A 25,830-nucleotide genomic window follows, 5' to 3' on the forward strand; every position below is an offset into this window, starting at 1 on the left:
ATAAATGACATTTGACGCTTTGGCAGATGAAAAGGTCTGACTAATACTCATGTAGTTGGAGCAGTTTTCATACAGTGCAAGTAGATTTAAAGTTTAAAACAGTTTATTGATCATGGATGCACACTTCTATTTATTTATTTATTGTTTTTCCAACATTTGCCCAACAAAATTAAACAAGTGTTACTGTAGATAATAAAAATATTGGTGATTGCTAAGTACATGTGACACAGGATCCAGTTTGTAAAACGGATTCCTTAAATCATAAAGTGAATTCAACAAGTTATAATATATGGATTTTTATAGATTCTGAAGTGTTGGTGGGAAGATGTTTATGGATTTTAACTGTTATATTTGTAAATGTTCTCAGATCTAAAGTTTTATCAGCACACATGGGTTTATATTCATTTAAAAGTCTCATCTCAGTAATATGAGACTTTTAGACCCATTTTTCTCTTTCAAGGTATTTTTAGACTTTCAGGTTAGCAGTTTTTACTGTGCAGCAGTGGCGATTTCTCACAGACTGCAAAGGAAGCCCGGCTTCCCCTAAAATTATGAAAATTAAATGGTTAAATATGTACGGTTGTGTTGACATTTTATTGACTACAAATGTGTTAGAACACGTTCATCTCAAAGATGAGTTCCTTCAGAATCAGCTTTATCACAAATCAGTAGACTCGATGTTGTTCACTTCTCCTCCATTCCCATGCCTCTGTTTTCTCATTCCATCTCTGCTCAGTGCATTTGTCCGTAGACTGCGGGCGTCTATGGGCTTCAATGGGACTGAGTGGAACAGTTTTTTTTTCATTGCCTTAAAACTGGATGGTAATTGGATAAATGCCATGATGTTGTCCCGCCCCCGGACGCCGGGCGTCTCTGGGGGTGAATGGAGCTGTGGGCGGAGCTTGGCCGGGCTGGATGCCAGAATCCCACGTGCTGATTGGAGGATCAGTCGAAAGGCTGAATCCCGTTTGATTGACAGCTATTTTCAGATCTACTCCTTCACTGACACAGTTCAGTTTAATACCGTCACACATTCTGCTGAGAAAGAGAGAGAGAAACCACTACGAAATTACTCGTTCATTTCTTGCACTGTAAATAAAACACACTCATTGTACTTCCTTGTTTCAATTTAACATAATTTCAGCATTTTCTTGTTTCAGTTCCATAATTTAATCATTTCTTGTTCGAGTTTAATATCGTTTTGTAGATAGTTAAATCAGTCATACTGTCGGCTAGGTTGGAGTGTAAGGAGCATCTGTAGTTTAAAAAGGCTGAAGTCTTACACCCACAACACAATGGGCCAAGGCAATCTAAGCAGCCCAGCTCTGCTGGACATAGAGAGGACACTGGTCCACTATACGATAAGGTCACTGAGCATTTTCTTAAAAAGGAACGGAAGGCCGAATGTATGTTTAAATAACTCGACAATTTTTTTTTTTATTTTTTTGATGTAAGCCAACAATGAGCTTCCCCTGTCTGAAAGACGAGCAGCCGCCACTGCTGTGCTGTTATCAACATTTAAATGTACGGTAAAAACAAAACAAAAAAAACCAAAAAAAAAAACAACTTAATGTCATCCTCCAGTTGTCAGGTTTTTAGTTTTATCACAATACCATAGGTTGGAGTGGATTATTTCACTCAAATGCAAACTAAACAAACTAAATTAAATGAATGGCAATATTTTTACTGAAGAGTTGAAACTTACAAATAAGCGAATAAGTGAAAACTGTATGGTTTACCTGGAAAATAAACATTTGAGTAACTGCTGTTTTAAGTTAAATATTGCTTTAGTTAAAATGAAAAAATCTATAATGACAAGAAGGAAACACAGTTGTATCTTTGGCCAAAAGACAACAATATCTTTAATAACATAAAAGCACACAATGTTCTGCAAACTTTGGCAGTATCTTTTTATGTGGCAAGATAAAATAAAAATAATATCACTTTATAAACTGCTTACTGTCTGCTGCTTGTGTTTTTCAAAGGTCTTGTAATAATGATATTCCAGCTACAATAATAATAAATATATAATAAATTTAGGTTACACAATACTGTCTGTGGAGTAAATATTTATTAACCAGACCTTATCAGTCTTATAGCCGTGTACTGGTTATGCAAATCAAGAACTGAATCAGACATTTTAAAACAACTTCATCTGCAGTTTTATTTCTCAGTCTTATTATTTTCTTTCATGTCATGTTCATTTGTTGAGATGATGTCAGAATCACTGCAACAAGTTACTTATAAATAAATTCATAGATTAATAAAATGTATATATATATATAGATTATATTCTGGAATCGTGTATATACAGTAGTTAGCTTTTATATGACCTCCTATCTCTTCTTACTCATATTAAATTTTACACAGTTGTTAAAAGAAAAAAGAGTTTAGTTTAGTATTCTCATTCATTAACGTGAAAATAGGCTGTAAAGTAGCAGAACTATGGCCAAGACCAGGTGCAGACCAGGTGGTGCATGCTGACCAGCAGAGGATGAGGCCTTGTCTGAGGGCTGTCCTCTGGGGTCAGGGGGTCTGAGGACCAGTCGGCAAGGGTTCTGCACCTCCCCAAGGGGAATTTCAACCTCACTGGGCCTTTGCAAACTCAACTCATCACGGACCTGGGGATAGAACATGAACACATCAGGAGGAGGAACTGCATGACATTCTTCTAGGTAGTTCTTCTCAGTTCAACTCTTTTTGAAAACATTTCGTCTATCATCCTAGAGACTTCTTCGGTTTTAGAGCTAAACCAGTCCAGTTGAACCGAGAAGAACTACCAAGAAGAATTATAACCTACAAAGACAACTGCAAGACATGTTCCAACCTGTGAATGAGTCTGTTATTTAAGCACATACCGACTATTTAAAGTGTTATCATAGTTCTACTGTAAGATCATAAAATACAGAAACAACTGTTGGTTGGTGGCCACTAAATCAGATACCATTTTATCTTTATAAACAGCTTGGCCAAAAAAGCCCCTATGTGGATTTAACTAAACAAATAGATAAGAGCCTTTTTACTGGATAATTACAGCAGTGATTAATGTTTCAGCAGTAACGAGTTATTTAACCTTAACTGATGCAGTGAATATCTTCTCATTTTTTAAACAAACAACCATCAGTTTAATAGAGAGCGTAACGATTGGACTGTGTTTCAATGGAAATGGTCATGTGGTCTGATGAGTCCAGACTGATCCAGTTCCAGAGAAATGGACACATCAGGATGAGAGAGGTGAGAGGTGGACGGAGTGATTACCCATCATGCCTAGTGCCTACAGTACAAACCTGTGGGGGCAGTGTCATGGTCTGGGGTTGAGTCATGTCAACAAACAATATTGTGTAAGCTTCACAAAATGATGCCACAGTGAATGGTGTAATCAGTGCTAAAGGCTGTCTGATGAAATATTAGAGCGTGAGACTGTTTTATTTCAATGGAGTCAAGTTTTTGCCAAAGGCTAAAGACTAACCTCATATCCTCCTGAGTTCCAGGAAAGTAAATGTTTTGGCTTTTTTACAATAAATAATTGTCTTAACTGGAAACAGCATAATGCAGCAGTTTTTCCAAATACAATTTAACTTTTATTTTTTTATGGAATGTCCTTTGCAGTGGACAGGATTTTTTTCTCCAAGTAAAGCTGTGAAACTCTTGTCCCCTACAGAGGACAAAAATACAATGCTGGGTCTCAGGAGGTTAAATTAAAACACGCTGCGTTTTACCCCTTCTCCATTTAAACCTCTCTTTAAGCCAAAACATTGAATGTAGATATTACAAAAAAAATACCCAATTAATTAGTCAATGGAAGAAGTTTGGTCTTTTATAACCAGTGAAATATGAGTATGAAGTCCTTTTTCTCACCCTTTCCACTCCTTCAAACACTCGCAAGAAGTTGTTTCGAAGGACATCAGCCAAGTCATTCTCAGTCCAGTTCCGTTTCAGGAGCTCCTCAATCAAGGCAGGGTACTTCGACACATCCTCTAACCCTTTCGGAAACCTTTAAAAAACAGATGTCATTATTTGCAAATGTTTATTTTGCCAGTGAAATACATGACTACTAACATTAGAAAACACTGTTTGTCTTGTGGTGTTGTTTGAAGCTGCTTGTGTGTGTTTTATGTAGCAATCAGATAACAATAAGCATTCTCCCATAAACCATTTGTAATAGCCTTCATTCTTGCCAAAGCTGTTTGCTTCTTTATTTATTTTTTGGTATGTTGACAACATAAACTGCCAAATTACAGATCCATGCTGACAGGCTGTTGGTTCAACAATTGTCTCGAGAATATAAATGTGCACGTTCTACTGGAATGTCCTTTGTTTCCCACTGTATCTGTGTACAATATGCAACTTCATGTTTCTGAAGAGTCCGAGTCATTCCAGATAGAGGATACAAAGAAGTACTAGGTCAGTGGTTCCCAACCTTTTTTGGTTCGTCACCCCATTTTAACATCGCAAATTTATGGCGACCTCAGACATTCAAAACAGACATTTTTTTGGCTAAAATTAATTTGATTTTGATCATGTTATAATTTGCTCTACTATGTTGCAAATAAACATTAATTTTAGATGACATTTAGGCTAGATAATGTGTATTATTATCGACGGAGGCAGAAAAGCAGGTTGAGATTACTGCACAAAGTGAGAATTTTATTTTCCTTGGTCAGGATATGTACAGTTGAGCTTGTATTTACAAATTTACTGAAAAAACAATAACTCAACCTATGAATTACGAAAGAGCTGCAGCATCTTAAACCCTCCACAATGAACATTTGAAAGATAAACGGTACCACAGTGCTTCAGTTTCAGCTTCAGTTTGTCAGGTCTTTTATGTGTTGTGATTGTCTCTCTCAACTCACCATATATTTTTTATTTTATTTTTATCAATTACTAGGAATTTCAGGTGATCCCATTTGAATTCCAGGTGACCCCACATGGGGTCCCGACCCCAAGGTTGAAAAACACTGCAGTAGAGCATACGGAGCACTGTAGGTCATCTTAGACCCTGTTCAGATCTGGCATTAACATCCAATCACATGACCGCTCTAATGCAACGTATGAATACACTCAGGATGCATTTCAGGATACATCCAAATGTGATTACTCTGGATGCATTCAGAGGTGGTCTGCTGCACATTCTCTGAGTAGTCTACACATCAGTGGGTCCTTCAAGGTATTTAATCACTACCTTCTCAGTGGCATGTTTAAGTGAAACTCAACACATCGACTGCATCATAGTGAAGTGTTTTGGAGACGTCTTTATATGTGCAGCATAGTTGAACAACACTCTGCCTTTATCGCTTTTTTCCACATTGATAGATTGAATCATCACTAAAATGTATGTCATGGAAGAGAGTCAATAAAAACAAATAAAACAATCAAAGCTGTCATGAGGAAATTTAAGGTGTACTGGCTAATAATGTCACCTAAGGCAGAAAACACTCCTTAAAAGCTGGTACTGACAGCCTTCGAGCAGCACGGTGAATTAAATGCACAAAGAAAACATTAGAAATACAGCCTGTTCAAGTTCAAATGAAAGACGGTGTTATGTTTTAGGCAATAAATGAGCTTGTTTATTTGCATGTCAGATCCTGGCCCTTTGTGTTTAGGATATCTCAGGATATGTGTTAATGCAAGATCTGAACAGGGTTGTTGGTTTAATGCTCTTAGTTATCTAAGGGTTGTGTTTATCTATGAGCCTTTTATACCTCACAGCGCCTTCAAAGTCTCCTCCAATTCCTATCGACTCGGCTCCAATCATCTTCCTAATGTGATCAAAATGGTCTGCAAAAAAAAAACCAGATGGTATAATTAACCAGCTGAGATAAAAAAAAATGCAAACTCCTTAACTACCTAATAAAAAATGACTCTAGATAGATGCCTCACCAGCCACACGAGAGATGTTTGCCTCATCCCTGCAGGAGATAAATTTATTGTGGAGGTTCACCATGATCAGCCCCCGTCTTTTTTTCTGAAACAAAACACAAGTCAACACAAGTCTCCAGTCTAAAGCAAAACAGACCAACAGGTTAAAATGTCTCAATAAGCAACAGTAGCTTTTATCTCTGTCTCATTTCCATATACAAGTTTGATAAGTTGATATTGTGAAGGTATACTAGTCCTAACATGCTACAACCCAGGGCTGTGTTACAATCACCAATCTGTACTGCACACCTACACACACATAGATCTGTGGCATGATGGAAACCGTATGCAATAATGAGAATGCAGAGGAGCCGGGGCTGAGCTGAGGAAAGCATATACCAGTAAATATGTACTACCTGACAACACATCACAATATACTGTTTTTGTTGAGTTAGCCGAAGAAAATACTAGTTTAAAAGACTAGGATCAATATTGGTAGTAGAGACAAGGACATGATTTACCTGAATCAAAATTAAATATGTATTCTCTTCAGCTGTATATCTAGCAATGATAACACTGAACATTTTTTGTTTGTTTTCATGTGGAAACATTGTGTTAATTGTAAATAAGGTTAGGCAAAATAAGTCTTAACTTCAGCCTAAACCAGGGGTGTCAAACTCAGATCCTCGAGGGCCGGTATCCTGCATGTTTTAGATGTGTCCCTCTTCCAGCACACCTGACGGTCGTTATCAGGCTTCTGCAGAACTTGATGATAGGCTTATCATTTGAATCAGGTATGTTGGAAGAGGGATACATCTAAAACATGCAGGATACCAGCCCTCGAGGATCTGAGTTTGACACCCCTGGCCTAAACCCTTTCAGTGGCATTGTATATGGAACAATGGATATGCTGTTTTTGTTTGCTGTTTAAAGTAATTAACAACCGAATAAACTACTACTACTACTACTACTACTACTACTATTTTGTTAGGTACTTGCATGTACACCACAATAACACAAAAAAAAACACAGCAGAAGAAGGAATTTAGATAAAAGGTATGATTGTTTGAGAACTCTATGTCTTAATTTTTTTCTATGCCCCACAGATGTTTGTAATTTGTTCAGCGGTAAATATTTTAAACAATCTGCCATACACAGATTGTGTTTCCACTTAAAAAAAATAATTGTTTTTCTCCTAACAACTGAGAGAAGGTAATAAGTTAATACTACAAATGTATACCATAAGAATACTAATGGAAGATTAAGAGAGAGGAGAGAAAAACTGACATTATGGAGCTTTGTCTCATACAATTAGTGGAGTGAATTTGTGGTTATACCAGTAATACCACATGCAATATGCTATAAACACACACACTGGTACAGTGTTTCTGCAGGTATCAGCAAATCTAATTTAATGCTTTCTAATGCCCTTTTTAATGCCACTTTAAACTAATTTAATGCCCATATCCAAATGCAGATACAGTTTTATATATAGTTTTATGACAGGCTTTCACCAGGTTCTGAATAGTCCCTCCTCCAATCACTTCTGCTGAAACTTGCATTTTCCCATTTTTCCAACATTTGTTAATATTCCCTCCGCTCTTTTGCCACGGCATGAGCGCCCTCACAGCACGTTGCATTCCAAGCATCCGGTGTTGAGACTTCGTGTATCGGCCATAAACAATAGCCAGTTAAAGGGTTCCACCTGTAAATCATCATACTATACTTCCGATCAAAATTATTAAATGTTTATATAATCAAAATAAATCGTGAATAACGACGCTTTTTTTTCCATAAAGTGTATTTAATTTTTTAATGCCTCTGGACATTGAATTTAATGCCATTTAAGGCCTTAATTTTCACAAAATCTATTTAATGCTTTTCAATGACCTGCAAAAACACTGTTGTATATGTCTAATGTATAACAGGATAAACTGATGGAAAGCAAAAAACGCCTCAGCTCCTATTCCTGCAAATGTACCCAAAGCAATTACAGTCAATTATACAGCCTGTTAGTGGGCTGAAATAAAATAATTGATCCTGGAAATCTCCCCTCATCTCCATACATTAAAAACAATTAGAGCTTACTGTAACTTCAATATTAGATATGTAAATAAATTAACAATCAAATGTATCCACCACTTTATAAGACTAGAGCAAACAACTTATCAAGCATTAATTATGCAATGATTTGTTTTTCTCACCAGTTCGTGCAGGAGCCAATCAGGTACATTACGTTCGTGGTTACAGATGGAGTAGGAAGATGAATGGCTAAAAATAACAGGAGCCTTGGAATGGTTCAGAACAGCCCAGGCTGTGTCCCAAGAAGTATGGGAGAGGTCCACGATCATTCCCAGCCTGTTCATCTCCTCCACCACAGCCTAGGAAAAGAAAATGCAACTATTTACTGCATCATGGGAAGGAAGGAAGTCAATTCAGCTAACAACAGGAGATGGTTACACATGCACACATACAAAAAGCACTGATATAGATAGAAACTCCAGTGCATATGTCTGGAGGGCCAACTAAACAGCATTGCAGAAATATCTAAAAGTATAGCTGGCTGGATGAAAAGTGTCAGACCCAGTTCCAAGAAATATACTTGGATTTTTATGTTTACTGCACTGTCTAAAGGCTTAAATATTTCTTGGAAAAGCCTCACACCCATGTGATGTGTGTATAATAAATTCTACATCACCGTGTTCTAATGCATTCTCAAATACAGGGCAGTAAAAAATTATAACCATGCTGACACGCCGTAATGTTATTAATGAAATTATTGTTTACTTTACATGAACTTACCCTCCCAAACACTGTCAAGCTGTTGTTCTTTCTTTGATAGACGCCATAGAGTTTTGAGGATGATTCAGCCCTGTGTTGAATTACAGAATACTATCAAAACCATGATGCGGGCAAGTCCTATGTAGGAAAAAATTGTATTTATAGACTATATACAAGTAAAAATACACACTATGTTGCAGTTTTATTTGGGGCATCTGGATGGGGCTGCTGTCTTTTTAATGCAGTTGAATGAAATCTCAGGTTTCAGATAGGTTTGAATTTAGATTGATTTGCATACAAACAAAGCTATATAACACATCTGAGCTTTCCATGAAATAAAACAAACCTTCCTTTGCATTTAATATGAGGAAAGTAAAAAACAACAACAAAATAAACAACTCTTTTTGAAATTACTCTCAGCCATGTAAACAAAAGCTTCACAAGTAAGTTCAGCATTAAACAAGAAAAGCCCTGCACAAACTAAGAGCCATGAGGGAAAACCATTATACTGTGCACATAAATTAGTATATGTAAATGTCATTGGAAATTTAAAGTACTCCCTGTGTTCAATTATGTGTTATAGAATTTAAGTATTCAGAGTAAAGTCATTACCAGGGGGTATTGCATGTATGTGTGAGAGACATGGATCGGACTCCAAGCTGGTAAAACATCCGCAGGGCTGGCAGGCTGCTGTCAATGGAGTGGCCTCCTTCAATACTTATCAGACAGGCTATTTTATGCCTCATCGCAGAAGTTCTCAGTTCTGAAATGACAAACACGTATGTAGTATGACTCAAACTCTGGACACATATTTCAGAATGAATTAGTAAGGCCATTAACTGTTTAAAGCTGCACATTCTTTCAGTTAAATAACATAATGTGAACATATTCGAGCTAAACATCTAGCCTGTAATACACAGCAAATATGGGAGTGTTAAAATTTCAGGCACAGTGTTAAATAGAGTGTTGGTGTTGTATTAACACCACATTGCCTGTGTTACCTTTTACAAATAAAAGTTGTCAAATCAGAGTGTTTTTAACACTGATGTTAAATTTAACCTTGACTGGGATAGATGAAGCCACACCCTCATGTAACGGTTCCACACCCACACCAGAATGAGCAAGGCCACATTATCAACTCATGATGTTTCAAAATGGCCACTTCAAGAACAGGTGTTCTGGCTGATTACACCTTCAACCACATTGGTGGAAGAGATTAAACACACCTGTGACTGCTCTGGAAAACTTCAAGTAAGGAACCGTGACAGAAGGGAAGGATTGAGAATTTCTACAGATCTAAGAACAGGGTTATAGGTTATCTTTGCTCAACTTTTTCAAGGAGAGAAAGAAAAAAAAAAGCAAAACTTTGAACACTTACAGCATGGGAGAAAAGAGTTACTTTTGACACTGTATCTTGACTCAAACACTAGTGTAGTGTGGTGTTACTCTTTAATGATGAATAGTGTTAAACCAACTAAAACTGGGTGTTAGGCTTTTAACATTTTCAAAAGTGTTACCTTGACACAGTGCAGTGTGGACACATATAGACACTAGTGTTAATTTCAACACTGTGGATGTTATATTAGCACTGGCATTTTTGCTGTGTACCATTTTGAGAAGTGCTATACCCTGAACAGACGTGACCAGGTCAAAGTCCTGATATTCAGTGCACATGCGTCTGACCACGTCTATTTGTTCCAGAGTCAGTCTCACAGCATCCTTCTCCTGGGCCCCACACATCACATAGACCGCAAACATCTAACAAAGGGACAAAGGTACAGTCCGTCACATATGAGAGGGAGACCAACATCAGAGTTACACAGGTGTGAGAATGAACCAGAAGACTCGTGATAGCAGTCAGTCCTTTATTATGAGGACAGAAAGCATACCTGTGCCTGCACATGGCCTGCTTGGAGGCGGTTGATGTCGGTGGCCACTTTGCTGACATTGTGAAGGTCAATTTGGCTCAGACGGTTATTATGACGTATCCTCAGCTGAAGAGCAAGGTCATTGTGACTGACAGATGGAGAAGTGAAAAAAGTGTGAAATTATGGAGACAGTATGTATTCCCATATATGCCACTGTTGTTGTGGCAAGATTTATTAGCATTTTGTAAAATAAATCTTTATGACAAATGAATTGATGTGTGTAGGCTGTAAGAGTGTTGAAGGCTAAAATGGTTAGCGCTCAGGCCTGAATGCTATGGTTGATTTAAGTAAGACCAATAAACACTGGTTTACCCATCAATCAGAGGATATCTGGACATCAAGTCATGTGCTCGGTCTCTCTCAGAATACCCGGATGTCAAGCACCATAGAGAGGAGAGCACCAGAAGATGACACAACCTCATCCAGAAACTGATCGACGCACTTGGTACAGTTTTCAAAAAAGGCATATTCTGTGATGAGAAATGAAACCATTACATGTGCCTTATCTTATACAGAGGAAATGTAAAAGCTGAAAGGTGACCACACAGATGGAGAAACAAGCCACAACTTTAACTGTCAGTCATGTGGGATCAGCTGATGCAAAAAAGGAAACATCACAGCAGAGACATGTCCATTTACAAACAGAACTGAAAATAGAGTAAATACACTGTTGATCATAAAGTTGGAATAATTTTGTTTTCAGACACGTTCCTCTTTTTGTTCCTATTTATACACATCAGTAATCACCTTTATCATATGCAGTCCCACTTACACTTCATCAATCAAGAATAAATTCCATTGTCACAATGATTTCAAGACAAAAATCACTTTACTCTACAATATGGGCAACAGTGTATATATGTATATTTACAGATAATAAAAATACTAGAGAGATTATAACACAAACATTATACACTAACTCTTTCTTCTTAAAGGCATATCTGTTATAAGTTTAATGATCTAAATCCTTATTGGTAAAACACATTAATACACCAACGCTGCCTTTTTGTCTTTTTTGTTTTTTGTTTTTTCCAACACAGGTGTGAGAAACATGATTCAAAAAGAACAGACTCACCTGTCAGTCCGCTGTAAAAGCCTGCTGACCACCTTACTGAACAACTGCACACAAAAAGCACGAACTTTCCAGCTCTCTGTTCCACTAGGCACACAAACACAGCACAGACCTATAGAAAACACGCAGCTCTGCAGGGTGGTGCGTTCCCGTCCTGTCGGAAAAAAACCCTACCAACAACTACCTCCTTAGAACACAGGGGAGGATAGAGTTTTTTCTTTATCATGCATATCTTTTAATGAAATATTTTATCTTATAACTTGCCAACATAGATGTATTTAAACTTTTACCTCCGTGTAAATAAAAAATAATAGCCTAAAATAACAGATTTATTCAAAGTTGTAGTAGTAATAGTATTGGAATAGTTTGGTAGCAACAATTCATGCCATTAAAATGCTACAAAAAAACTTGAAACTACTTAAAACATACTCCTACGTTCTCCGCAGGTATTTTATCGTAATTTTGGAACTTCATTGATTATTTTCAAGAATAAAGTAGGATCGTACGAAGAGTTTGGAAGGCGCCATGAATTTGATGACGCCATCTACTGGCGACATCGTCGACACCTGTGGATGTTATTTTCACTGCAGATGTTTTAACTGTTCTACTTTCGCAGAAGTTTTTAGAGAAAGGACCGATTGGTAAAAACCTTTTCCATTCCCTTTAAAAAAGATTAAAGCAATTAATTCTTTAAATGACAAACGGCATCACTAATGACAGCCTAATTAGTTGTAATCGAGGTAAATTAAAGTTTTGTTGATGGCAGGTGTGTGAATTCGCTAATAAACCCTAAGAACGCTACTTTTATTTATTTATTTATTTATTTATTTATTTGTTTATTTGTTTGTTTGTTTGTTTGTTTTTGTTCTTTCCTTATTTTTAAAAACGTGTTCACAGTGACTGAAACGTACAATTCAAGCTGGATACAAAAAAAAGCATACCTACATCACTGCCTGCATTGGCTTTGGGATATTTAATTCATTTTATTGGCATAATCCCCTTCAAAATGTTTTCAGATAGTTTTTGCATTGGCAGGGTGGATTTCTATTAACCAGGTAAACAAAAACTGAAGAGTATGGTAATAAACTGGAAGTGTATTTCTGGATAGGTGTGGATCTGTGGATGTATTGGAGACCTGATACCTGCTTTTGGAGTGACAGCAAGAACAAGATGCTGAGGTAAGAGTAGCTGGAATTTATCCCACCCTTTTCTCTTTCTTTCTTACAAATACTTTACAGCTACAGCTCTAATGTGAGATGAGCTTCATTGGGAAATGTCATTCTCCTGTAGCTCAGTGTAAATGAAAATAGAAAATAAAATGAGTCATTAGTTCAGTATTTACAAAAAGTAACATTAGTAAGTTCAAATATTCATTTTAAGTCTCACTAGTATAGTTGTCAAAGCATTTCACTTCTACCATTCATTAAGGTAGAGTCTGATGACAGTGGGGACCAAGGACCTTTTTTAATGCTCAGTCTTTTAGTGCAGTGAAATGGGTCATTGACTGCAGTTGCTTCTCTGATTACTTAGAATATGGTGAAGACAATGATCTGACCACAGGTTAGATAAGCATACATGACTTGTCAAACGTGTAGCATCCGACTGCAGGTATTAAAAGACCTGAGCCTCCTCCGAAAAATAGCTGACTCAGTCCCTTTCAATAGAGTGCATTTTCATTCAGTGACTGGTCCATCTTATCCTGTTCATGTCCAGATGCACACTCAGGTATTTCTAGGTCTGCACTGCATCGATGTCCTCTCTACAGATATTTACTGTGTGAAGACGACATTTAAGGTTTTGAAAATCCACTACTTTGTCTTATGTTTTGGGGGTGTTTATCTAGAGTATCATTATTCAACCAGGTCTCTATAAAACATATTTTTACCTCATTTTTATTGGTCAAAGAGTTGATATTGCCCATGGGGTTTGATGGCAGAAAAGTTGTAGCCATTAGAATTGCACCTGCCCCTAGTAAATCACAGTTTGAACCATTTATATACTCTTGTCCCCACATTTTGTATATTCATTTGTATTATTTTTTATTTATTTATAATAAAATATAATATTATATGTGCTCTATACACAAATTAAAATAATTAGCCTAACAGTGCTACAACATGTGGCTGCCATTAAGTCAGGTGCATCATTTAATCATAGTGTGAGCTTAAATTTTAGGATTTCAGTGACAGACAAGACATTAAGTTAGTCAGATTGGAATGGTAAATGCAGTTACTGCCAACTGTTTGGTGATGTATGTAAAATAGCCTATTTTTTTATCCAAGAGTAATACTTGGATTTGCTTTTGAGAAAATAAATCTTTAACCTCACCAAATTAGTTTATTTAAATCTGATGAGTCATTAAACTGCAACAAATATATTGCATCCAGTTTTTTATGCTGTTTTACTGCATCTAAAATGGATATATCTTTGGCACTGCTTACTTGGAGCAGTTCTGGTCAGATTATTTTTCTTGCTTTTACCAAAGTTAAAATGCAATATGTGATAATACGAACAAACTATAACTTGACTTAAACCTGAATTCCAGTCCACTGAATTCAACCTCTGCCCAAACAAACTTAAAATGTGCCTGTGCCTAATGAACCAGGGATGCATTGTGCAAATGCAAATGAGTCAGAGTGTTGATGGGGAACATCAGGGTGCCACAAATGAATTCCAATTAATTTCAGTGGGACGATACAAAGCCTGATTCTGTGGTCCACCCACTGTGATTTGGCCCTGTAGTTTGTAATGAGGAGAGTGATTCGTCTCTGATTGGAGCACCCTACGGTTTCGATAAAGTAATCACAACTGTGTTGATATTACTCGACCAATTCTCCCACTGTGCAGAGTGGACCCCCAGCTGGCACTGTTTGAATTCAGATTAACCAAATCATTTAGTCATATGTGGAATGTTAGTGCAAATGTGACATCCCCTCACATTTTGATGAAGGTTCTGGACCAAATCATACATATTAGCATTGTTTGCTGCGGCATTTGTTGTATAGACTACAGCGCAAAGTATGGATGTGAAAGTACTTACTGTCAGAAGATGCAGCTTCACATTTTGGGCTTAAGTGTTTTTTTTAAACCATGAGAATTAGTCATTTGCATTCTGAATGTTGAAAAATGTAGTTTTAGTAAGTTTTTTATGACAATTTATGACTTCAGAATTAGGTTGATCCACATCCAATCAGCAGGTTCATTTAAAGGCAGAGATCAGTGAAATATAATTTTTTTTAAGTTGCAAGTGAGGTTTCCATGATTATAGAGTTTTTGAGAATGATGCATTTTCATATTTAAAAAATTAGGCTTTGTAATTGTCTTTTTCCTCCTCATTTTATCACACTTTATAGTTTATGCCATGTTTGAGTGATAGGGACAAAAATATATTTATAGTATTTTCACAGCATAGCAAAATCCCAATATTTTATTTATTTATTTATTTATTTTTTAAGAAAATATGTAAGTTAAAGCCATCTTAGGTGTCACAAAATAGCACTTGTCTTACAAAATAAAAGTTGAAGTCGATGGTAAATTAATATTAATCCTCCCATAAATAACTTAGACATACACTATGTGACAGATAGTGCTTTTAGTAATGTTGCTGTACTTGGGCTACAGGTTAAGGACTTAGGGAAAGGATTTAAAGCAAAAATGCCTTAAATGCAAACACAGTTTACAACGTTGACAGAAAATTGTGATGAGATGTTTAAAAAAAAAAAAAATTGTGAGAGCTGTCTCTAATGAGCAAACCAGTCACAGCAGAACTGAGCCATGTTTGTGATGAACTGAATGGTGATGAGAAGTAACATGTGTAAAAACACATAGACTCAAGAATCTCAGGAAGAGACTGTTGTTCCAATATTTTCCATATTTGTTCCACCGGAAGTGTAACCTTCGCTACTTTAGGAAACGTCTACGTGATGCAAAGGACAAAATGGTGTCTCTTTATCTGCCCAGGAGCCCCATAGAATCTAAGGAGCCAGGGTAAAAACCCCAACTGCTGGGAATGGGGGGTACCCTACAATTTAAAAGGACTTACCACTTGAAGTCGGTGTCAGGGGAACACAACAGGAGAATGAAGAAAAATTCACCAAGAGAAGGGTTGAGTTTTTAAAAAAAGTTTAGTACAAAATCTGGTTTATTAAAACAGCAAAAGTTTACAAAAAATCAAAACTTGTGAATTATCAGAGAAGGCAGTTTACCACTAGTATCTCTATAAAACACACACTTGTCAAAATAAAAGAAAAACCCCCTAGGGCGTCTCCTTCATTACATTTTATAGTCTTTAGTGACTGTTGGAGACTCCCCTTTCTCTGTGACCTCATTAATACAAGACTCACAATTGGTTAATAATAACACATGGGCAAAGCATATCTGTTATACGTCATTTGTTCAGCATTATTTCTAAGAAAAGCTTATAACAAAAGTTCATCTAAGTTCAGCGTGTGCTGTGTACGCCTGTCAATCAGCCTTGGTTAGGCGTCTAAGCCCAAAACATAAAATAACTCTCTTTCTACATTGTCTAACTGCAAAGCGATCTAAGTCTCAACACCTGCGCTGTTAGGCTAGCATGTCTTGACCACAAAAATCTCCTAGTTCGTATTCAGTTTTTTCCGCTCTACGCTCTCTTTACCACAACTACTTTCTAAAGATGTAAAAATAGATCTTTTAGGTAGAATCTGACCTCTGCTCTTAGTTCATCGCATGCAGGTGGTAGTTCAATCAAAACCACACACACACACACACAAATCAAACCTGACTGTTCAGTACCTCTTAAAATAAAAATACAAGATATAGTTGGAAAATATAACTCAGAATATAACTGAAGACTTGCAAAAATAAAAAGACTCTTCAAGCAAAACAACTTTGTAATATAAAGATTAAGCAGACAACTAATGATGTTACTTTTCCTCTCCTCCATTTTGGTTCATGATGCATGATGTATGATATTCACCTGACAGTGTAAAATTTAAAGTCACATTCAACTACCATTTCAAATGATCCGTTTAACACGTGTTGTGCAACAAAACACAGCAGGATATATAACAAGTGCATTTAACCTGCAGGTTCAGCGTGATTAAACACGCCACTGTTTCATCTACAAATTGGTCTGACTGAATCCTGGGACTCAGCTCACCAGTCCTTCTGATTTTTAGTTAAGTCCCACTAATGTACTATTGAGTCTTAAAATAAAACTTTAATTTTAAAAAGTACATTGTTGGTTTACATCATCTTCATTTTCCATATCAAATCATTAACAATGCCATACATATACACCATTGTACACACATATACAGAAAATGAAACACAATCATATTTTCCTGAACTGTTCAGTGGTGGCACTCCTGGTGAGTGACAGACAAATCACAACAGTAAAATATAGTCAAGTTATTCTGTAGGTTAGTCACTGCATCTCTTTTTAATTTACTTCAATTTAGAGAGAGAGAGACAGAGAGAGAGAGAGAGAGACAGAGAGATATGTATGGGATGGAGTTACAGTGAGTTACAGTTCCACCCTACTTACAGTGTACTAAATGGCTGGCTCATAGGAAGATGTGAACAGACATAATGATTGTAAAGTTTTGTTTTATCTTTGCTTCATTTGTTCATATTTTTTGCGTCCTTTTCTGATTTTATGCTGGGTGGATGAAACACTGACGCTTTTAGTGCTGAAGGTACAGACTTCAAGAAACTTGGTAGCCTCACAAGCTTAATGCTGCAAAACCCATGATGCATTGTTCTTTGTAAAATACAGTAGTGTCAGTTTCAGTGAATTTGTGACCGTGAGAAGAGCAGTGCTGCAGGACAGAGAAAAAAAAGCTTCAACTCTTTTGTGACGGTTTATACCTGATGTTGGCGATAGGGTCATTTACAGTTACTTCACGAAGAGGACTACACTGAGTTTATTTTAAATATCACCCAATCTGAGAATAAGCCTAACAACAGGTAGTATTTGTACACATACAGTACTCTTAATGAAGGAGAAAAGCCCATTTATTATCATTGAGCACAGCAATAAAAGCTACATTTAGATTTGCCTTGAAGACGTTGCACACAAAATTACACAGGGCAGCTTGACATAAACAGTGTCAAAATGCAGTTTTGGTTTTAATATGATCACAATTATTACTAGAGTTGGTATTATTGTTACGGATGAATGTAAAAACTTTGTGGGGAGAAAATATGTTCTACTGAGAGCAGCACTGGAAACTAGTGATAAATGCTGATCTAGTTTCCTCTTTATTGGGAAATAAAACAATAAAACAATTTAACTGACCTTGATTTAACTAAATTGGTTCAGTGTTTAGCCTTTGGGGCATGAAAAAGGCACCAGTTTTTGTTTTTTTTTTTGTCTTTGCACATTTGCCCTTTTCTCATCAAAATCTATGGATTAACTTTTATAGTTAAACATACCATGGGGGCTTTTTCCACATCCTTTATTTATTACATTCAATGATAATAAAATGGTGGAGTGCAGTCTTTACACTTGTTTGATTGTTGTAGGAAGATATCAATAGTTAATACGTGGCATTCTTTCTCCACCAGAGGGCAGCAACAGTCAGAATAAACCTTTATTTGTCATCATCTTTTTAAGCCCATCCATCTTATAAAAACATGAAATACATGTGTAATGCGTATAATATTAATAATGATAATAATTTACTGATACATTTCTATGTATCTATTAAACTGTAAATGACAAGCTCCTTAAATATGTGGTAATATAGTTTTGCTACAACAGCTTTGCCTCTTGAAATTCTGCTATAACCAGTAAAATTTTCACTTTGCTAATCACTAGTTGCAACCAGTGTTTTTGAAAATCGTCTTAATGTAATGTAAATACAACACGCTCTCATTTTCTGTTAGGGCTTTCGAAAGAACACTGAAGACATTTTGGTCTCCGAAGTTCTCATTTCTTCTGCCCTGAATTCTGGCAGCTCTGTATTCAGTGTTCATTATCTGCACTTACAGCTTTGACTTAAGCACAGCAATTACATCCTCAGCTGCACTGATTAATCCAACATGGAGGCATTTCACAAAATGGTTTTGAAAAGACATTTTCTAGACACTTACCAGGGAGTAGCTGTGGTGCAGCTTGTTTATGCAGATAGACCACAGCCAGTCACACTGAAATAAGATGTTTTCAGTAGCTGCTTAAGTGTTCTCTTAACCTCTAGTGTACACTGCGCAGCAAACAATAGACTATTCAGGAAGTGATTAATTTAATCTATTTTACTTCTGACATAAGATGGAGGTCTGGCTGATGTCATGTTTGGCTAATGTGCATTTCTCTATTGTTGAACATAGTCCCTCTACGGCCATTCGTTAACATCTTCACTGCTCCCTGCTTAACTGCTTAACCTTCTATTCTCTCCTGGCAATCACATAATCAATCACTGTCCCATTACTTGACAAGCCAGACAAAGAGAGTGTATGAGTGAGAAAAACCTTTTGGCCTGTCTCGACAAGCAAGAGGAATGTCGACTTCAGAGGGCGAACACAGGCAGAAAACATAGGCCCAGTAAATATTCAATTTAAAGGATTCCCAGATAAGGCGGGTTGAAAAATTGAGGCAGCACCCATTCTTCTAGATAAGAGAAGACGGAGCCATCTGGAGGCTGGGAGATAGCGAACTCCCACGCCATCCCAGAGACCTCACTCTCATCTGCTGCAGCGGCAGAGAAGCGAAAAACAGAGTGCCAACACTTTCATTATGTTAACTTCAAAATGAATTTATTCACATTCTGCACATGTAGTTATTGGCTTTGGTAAATAGAAAGTTATTGTTGTGTCCACCACAAAAGATAACCATTATCGGTCAGCCTGAATATGTTATCCTAAAATTAGGTGACTGTCATTACCAATTTCTTAAATAGTCATTTTAACAGCTCCGAATTAGTATTTGTACAACTGATAAGTTTTATTAGTGATTTATTTTGCTGTTAGGTGAATCATTAACTGTTATGGAATAGAAAAATATCTGCATTCTGTCACTGAAATCGTTTATGTAGCAGAAAGCATTAGTCCATGACACTTAAAAGTTTGACTCGTTAGTATGCTCACCCTCTTCTGACTAGCACAACAAATTTAAGATGGTTGTCTTTTGCCAGATCTTGTACATAGAAAGAACAGTTAATGTCTTCAGTCTATCCATGCACACAGTGGAAACCAAATCCACACTGTAGTGCATTTTATCCACAGGCCTGTATCCTCTGCTAATCCACCTTGACTGCACCTTTGAAAACAAACATTATTGACAAAATAGACTCTCAGCTTGTGAATAACCTTGTTCACATTCCTATTGCACTTTGTTGACTCCTCCGCTATGCCATTTCATGCCAGTCACATTGGATTTGGCTGTGGGATAATGCTTTTGTCAGTATGTTTTATCTGTTCTCTCACTCAGGTATGCTATGCCGTTATCCCTAATTACCCCCTCTGCATTTTACACTTGGCCCAGAATTCTTAATGCTTGATAACAGATGCAGGTCGATTGGAAATTTACTTATAGCGTATATCTCTTTGACCTGCATCTCAGACTGACTGTCCCATAGGCTCTTGGGTGAAAGCTGTTAACTCTATGATAACAATGACCTGGAGTGATAACCTTCCAACAGTCTCGAGGACACACAGTTTGCCACATACGGTATGTGCTGTATTGCAGTCGCAGCATTTCTTATTCAACCTTGGGTGCTCTGCTGTGCTGTGATTCATTTAATGGGATCGAGAGGGAGGTTAATCACTATGTCCGCTATAGACTGTTAACGTGGCAGCTGACCATTATATGAAATATTTGTATTGCTTTGAAAGATGCATTTAAAGCTCAATTCAATAGGAGTGAATTGTCTTCTCAGTTAGGAGTCACTTTGATTAATTTACTTAAGGAGGCCGACATCTGCCTTTGCAGATTTTCATTAAGATCAGCGGTAAAGCTTCAGACAACGTTCCACTCGTCTAAGTTATTATCCCCAGAAGACATGGCCGATTAAGTGGAAAAAGTCCTTAACTGTTTGACTAAAATAATTCTCTGGTTTCTATCAAAGCATGTTATTTTGTTTGTTTCATTTAGAACAACTAAAGAGCATAATATGTCAAAAACCTGCCATGCTGCATCCATTAAATTCAATAAATACGCAGCTCAAAGTTGTTTTCTTTCCCTAAGTTTCATTTTGATCCAATTTCCATAGATGTCTGCAACATCCTGTTAAGATTGAGCAACTATTCAGAGCTTTTTTTTTTTTTTTTTAAATACCTTCATGATGTGAAAATGCATAGAGGCAAAGCATAGAAAGTATCAGCTCTGGAAAGTCTGCAGCCATTTCATTTATTATGTCAGTCAAATACAAGTGCATAGTGCTACTGTGAAAGCTTGGCAGCATATTATTTTGCTTGAGTAATAGTAGAATACAGGTGAAAAAGTAACTTTCTCTATAGATTTGGTGGGTAGTTAGTCCTATAGTGTTAGAGCGCAAACAGTGTAGCATGTTGCCTTGGTTTCATGTTTTGTAGGAACAGAGTAGTGTGAAGGTCTGTCAAGCCTAGTTTTAATCCTTTTCTCCACTGTGTTGTGAGATGTTATGTTGCTATCTTAATGATAATCTGTGCCTGTATTTTTGCCCCAGGCATTTCTGTCAGACTGGGTTGGTTTAGGAGCTGTGCCTTATCAACAGCTTTGTCATTAAATCAGCTTTTTTTTTTTCTTCTACTGACAAATTTCACTGCCGTTATTCTTATCAACAGATCAGCACACTGTGATTTTCTGTTCAATCACAGCTTTGCAAATTCAATGATGTGTGAGTAAGAAAGATTAAATACAAAACAAAATTTGCATTGAAAAAAATATTTAATTTGGTTTTTCATGAGAGTTAATCAGACACAGAAATTGAGCATGTTTTGCATTTATTATATCATCAATGGCTTTAAGCGGTTTTTATTTTCTGGTATTGGTGTCTACTGTATGTATTCTCAGAGGCTACACATAAGAACATGAAGGGATAGAAGATGGTTGTAACATGATGCTATTAAACGATTTTATCCACAGGCTGCAAGCAAGAATCTGTAACCTGTGTAATTCATGGCTTTTTCTTGTATATATGTGTGAAATGGAATAGGAATGAAAATTTTATAGCATGACATCACACATCACTGTTGTGGATGTGAGTGACCAAGTTGGATGTGCTAAGAAACACATCCGTTAAATGCTGTATGTACAGAGGCAAGCTCTTAGATTTCAGTCAAACTGTCCTCTGGAGGCTGGAATTGGTACTCAGTTCTTCTGAGAAAGCACTGTTCTGTCTGAGTGAGTGTTCTGATTGTCTCAGCATTGTGCTTGAGTGGAGGGCAGCGCCAAATGAACTCCTTTGATTCAATCCTCTCCACTGTTTGACACTGGTTCAGCCAGTCAGTGAGGGGGGAGAACTGAGGCTCCTTCCCCCAGACATACTCTTTTACAAGGAGGAAAACTGCTGTATGGCATAGGTCCAAGAGGTCTTTTGCACACTGACTGTGAGGTATCAACACCCTCTCTCTCCTCCCACAATGCACTGAGAGTCTCCGGAGGCTGGTAGCCTGGTTCCTTGGGATCGAGAGGGTCTTTGGAAAGAAGAATGCTGATGGAGGGCACCGTCCTATGCACAGTCATCTCCGATGTCCCTTCCTCAGAACTCTCCCACACCTCTTTCACCACCTTGTACCGTAGTTTGGTCAGCTGGTGTAGAGACCCGACTTTTCGTTTCATGATCTCTGCACAGGTGATGGTCTTGGTGACCGCACGGCCTGACCCACTGAAAACCACCTGCCGTAGTCCTCCATCACTCACAGCACCTCCATTTACTCCCTTCTCTCCCTGCATCCGAGCCATTGCAAAGCCCATTAAGTTGCGGATTTTACTTCCCTCCTTCACGCGCATCTCCAGCACCCCTGAGGGCAGTCCTGGAAACGGACAGGGACTGTCCTCCTCACTTCGGCAGACTTTTTTGAAGCCTTCCTGCCCTAGTTTGAGTGCGGGGGGAGGAACTGTTGGTGTTGTTGGCTTTAGTTGGCTGGAAATGCTGTTGACCACTGGTGGATGACCAGCAACGCTATATGGTTGACCCTGGTAAACGGGGCACGTCCCTGGGGTTCCACCATTTTCCATTTCGATTGGTCTGTTCACATCCAGTCCTGTGTAAGGCCTGATAGCGTCTCTGGTCAGGTACTGGCTGTGGCCGTTGACCACTCCACACCCTGTAAACATTTCTCCTGTCTTAGTGTTCCACTGTAACGTCAGTCCGGTCACACACTTTTCCCACATGAAACACAGCTCAGCATAATTTTCTTACGTCTGTGGCACTTTTCTCTCCTCCAGTTAACAGCTGTAAAGTTTAAAGACTTCATATAAGAAATATTACCCACTACCCAAGAGCACTATCAATGAAAGCTTTAATGTTTCCTCTCTGTAAGAGCTGGAAAAATAAGATAAACGCCTGGCTGGTGAATTAAGAGCACTGTTGGGACCATTGAAGATGTTCTTTAAAGAGCATCTCAATTTCATACCACAAATGACTGTTAGGAAATTACTCTAGAGACGGCTAAAATTATCATAATAAAAATTAAAAAATCTCAGTCATTTCTTTTCTCAGTCATATGTATTTCATATGCTGCTTTTATCCTTATTAGCTGAAAAAGATTTATAGTACTTTGTTATTTATTCTGTGAGAAAAGTTTTGTAAAGAGAAACTAAAAGCTCAAATTAAGACTCCACCTTTTTCGGAGCGATCCAGTCCATCGTTGTTGTTGATTTTGATCTGCTGATCATGTTGCCCTCAACTGAAAATTGACCTCTTGGCTTGGTCCAGCTGTTTAAGTTCCATCTTCTGCTTCTGTACCTCTGGATGTTTTACTCCAGCTTGGATACATCTGCGTCTCCTCTTCTTGTACACAGCTTGGCATTCATTATAGTTGAAGCCAGGGATTTCATGGAGGTCTGCACCTGGGGAGTCTTCCCCAGAGCTCTGTCTTGTCTCCAGTGATGCTCTGGGAAGTCTGTTCTGTTCCCCACAAAGAGACATAAGGGACAGGAGCAGCCTCACAAATGCTCACAGGAGGAGTGTCTGTGTGGTTGAGGGGGAGCATGAGGGAAAGGGGAGACAGCCCTCTTAAAGGCGCAGGTCTTTTCATCTTTTAGATGAACACCCTCCCCTCCACAACTGAAGTCTGCCATCTGTGGAAAAAGAGAAAGGAAGGGCTACTGTGTCCCTTTAAAACCTAGAGCGCAGATCCCCAGCAACTTTGTCAATCTCTTTAGAGGACGTTCCAGTGTTCAATGTACATGACTGATTAAACCTGAGTTCTGAAATAGAGACTCAGTCAACCTTTAAAAATGCATTTTCAGCTATGAAACAATGAATTAAATTAGCTCTGTTATAATTGAAAACATCCTTCAAAGAGCCACTGAAAGTCAGCAGCATTAAATTGCACTGTACTTAGCCTTTATCCTATTAGATGTTTGTGACCATTACAATTTACATAATGCAGCATTAATAGCTTCATTGTTGAGGCAATCAAGTGGCGCGGTAAGAATGCCTGTCTCTTAACGCTTGGATTGTTATATTGTTACAAGCCTGGAGAGCCCTTGTGATCAAGGACACAAGGACCCCAAAAACCATGGAGGCATGACTTCGATGTTCAAGGTGCTATATTAATGCTGACTGTCTTCATTAGCCTGTTGTATCTGTGTAGGTGAGGAGATGGGGCTGACAGGTGGGGTAATAAGCCTCTTAATGGGCTCTCCATCACCAGCGGAGGGCGCTGGCTTGTTCACTTCTGCACCGACTAAGGCCCAGACAGCTGTAGCGTCGCCCCGTTCAGGCCAGTCTCCCGGTCGACAGGTGGATTTGTTTTTGTGTGTGACTGACAGATGGGAGAATAGGTAAAGACAGCCCACTGAGGCTGAACCTATGAGGCCGAGAGAGAGAGGCAGACAAGTCCTAACTACTCTCTGCTCAGTATATCTCTGGTGCCCAGTTGTACACAGAAAGTATAAACTCACTGTGGCTTGACCCAGCCCTTACTGTGAGACTAATTCACAGTGGCATGTGTATTATATTGGATCCCTATGGTAATCAAGGAAAAAAATAAGGAAAGACTCCCCACCCATATCCTACTGGCAAAGTGGAAACTGGATTTGAATGTCTTTTACTAGCAGCTTTTGATCTTTTGGTAATAATCACAGATGAAATAATAGATTGACTGTATAAATAGAATGATTAATTGATTTTAAATTTATATCTTTGGGATAGGGGAGCTATTTATCTCCAGGACAATTCCAGACACTGTTGGAGACACAGTAACAAATATCTTTCTTTTCTTGCCTTTTTTTGTACGCTAAGGAGGAGATGGGAGAAAGAGAAGGCAGGGGGAGGAGGGAGGGTCTGTAGCACTCACTACCAAAGTGATCATTCTGTTGTTTGGGAGAAATTACCCTCATCAGTCATACAGAGATGCACAGCTGCCTAAGGGGATCTGGTAATGTTACTGCATAATAAACTGTGTTTGTGTGTGTGCACGTGTGTGTGTGTGTGTGTTAAGAGAGTAAAAGAAGGCAAGAAAGAAACGTAAGAGGGCAGGGGGTAAAAGAAGTGTGATAACCACAGAGAGGTTAAAATTGATGATAAAAGTGGGTCTGTAATCATCCCTCTTTACAACATGATGTTGGCACATCATTTATTGCTTCTCAGTTTAACTTCAGGATCCTCTTCACTTGGAGCAGTATGATAGATTAGTTTCTAAATACAATGCAGGGTTCTGAGCGAAGCATCCTCACATTTTGTGTCTCCATCAAAGACAAAACTATTCTCTGAATAAAACCATCAGGGCTTTGCAAAAGTGCCATGTATTGACCTTTTTTTGAGCAGAGCTTTTTTCTTTAAGTGGCGTCATTTAATGATGGGTAGAGGCAGCGGTGCACACGCTTGGTCACTCACTCCTTCACACCTCCTCCACAGAGCTGGCCTCTTCTCCTGTAGCTCTCTAAGCACTTACTTCTCACTTTATCTGACCTTGGCTGGCATCTGTGATAGTCTAGGCATTCTGGGCTGCACGCTTACGTTGCTGTCTTCTTTCAGCAACCACCCCGGCTTTTATTCCTTCACACCTGAAGTTAAGTGAAGAAAAAACATTTATTCTCAAGGACTGACAAATAGT

General features: G+C 38.0%; 2 protein-coding genes across 3 annotated transcripts; both read right to left on the reverse strand.

Moving 5' to 3' along the window:
• Positions 1 to 1,494: 1,494 nt before the first annotated feature.
• Positions 1,495 to 15,776, reverse strand: dpep2 (dipeptidase 2). Its single transcript, XM_030123732.1, has 11 exons — positions 11,647 to 15,776; positions 10,884 to 11,041; positions 10,533 to 10,659; positions 10,272 to 10,401; positions 9,256 to 9,406; positions 8,665 to 8,734; positions 8,067 to 8,243; positions 5,884 to 5,968; positions 5,706 to 5,781; positions 3,859 to 3,994; positions 1,495 to 2,621 (listed from the first exon to the last, which is right to left on the reverse strand). The coding sequence occupies exons 2-11, from the start codon at positions 11,036 to 11,038 to the stop codon at positions 2,412 to 2,414; spliced, it is 1,317 nt and encodes a 438-aa protein (XP_029979592.1). The 5' UTR covers positions 11,039 to 11,041; positions 11,647 to 15,776; the 3' UTR covers positions 1,495 to 2,411.
• A 5,695-nt stretch (positions 15,777 to 21,471) lies between these two features.
• LOC115411552 (ribonuclease P protein subunit p25-like protein) lies at positions 21,472 to 23,712 on the reverse strand. 2 transcript variants are annotated; one of them, XM_030123751.1, is made up of 2 exons: positions 23,390 to 23,712; positions 21,472 to 22,872 (listed from the first exon to the last, which is right to left on the reverse strand). In XM_030123751.1, exon 2 carries the CDS (start codon positions 22,781 to 22,783, stop codon positions 22,049 to 22,051), a length of 735 nt encoding a protein of 244 aa, XP_029979611.1. In that variant the 5' UTR covers positions 22,784 to 22,872; positions 23,390 to 23,712; the 3' UTR covers positions 21,472 to 22,048. The 2 variants fall into 2 exon arrangements, with proteins under 2 accessions (XP_029979611.1, XP_029979603.1); XM_030123743.1 differs by having other exon boundaries at positions 21,472 to 23,000.
• Between the last annotated feature and the right edge of the window lie 2,118 nt (positions 23,713 to 25,830).

This window comes from Sphaeramia orbicularis, chromosome 3 (genome assembly GCF_902148855.1).
Source record: "Sphaeramia orbicularis chromosome 3, fSphaOr1.1, whole genome shotgun sequence".
Taxonomy (NCBI): Eukaryota; Metazoa; Chordata; class Actinopteri; order Kurtiformes; family Apogonidae; genus Sphaeramia; species Sphaeramia orbicularis.

Coding starts and splice junctions, on each gene's coding strand:
- dpep2 (XM_030123732.1), bottom strand. CDS start 11,038: ATGCCTTTTTTGAAAACTGTACCAAGTGCGTCGATCAGTTTCTGGATG. Junction 10,660..10,883: donor AGATATCCTCTGATTGATGG/GTAAACCAGTGT, acceptor TCCATCTGTCAG/TCACAATGACCTTGCTCTTC. Junction 9,407..10,271: donor CCTGGTCACGTCTGTTCAGG/GTATAGCACTTC, acceptor TTGTCATTTCAG/AACTGAGAACTTCTGCGATG.
- LOC115411552 (XM_030123743.1), bottom strand. CDS start 22,939: ATGTGGGAAAAGTGTGTGACCGGACTGACGTTACAGTGGAACACTAAG.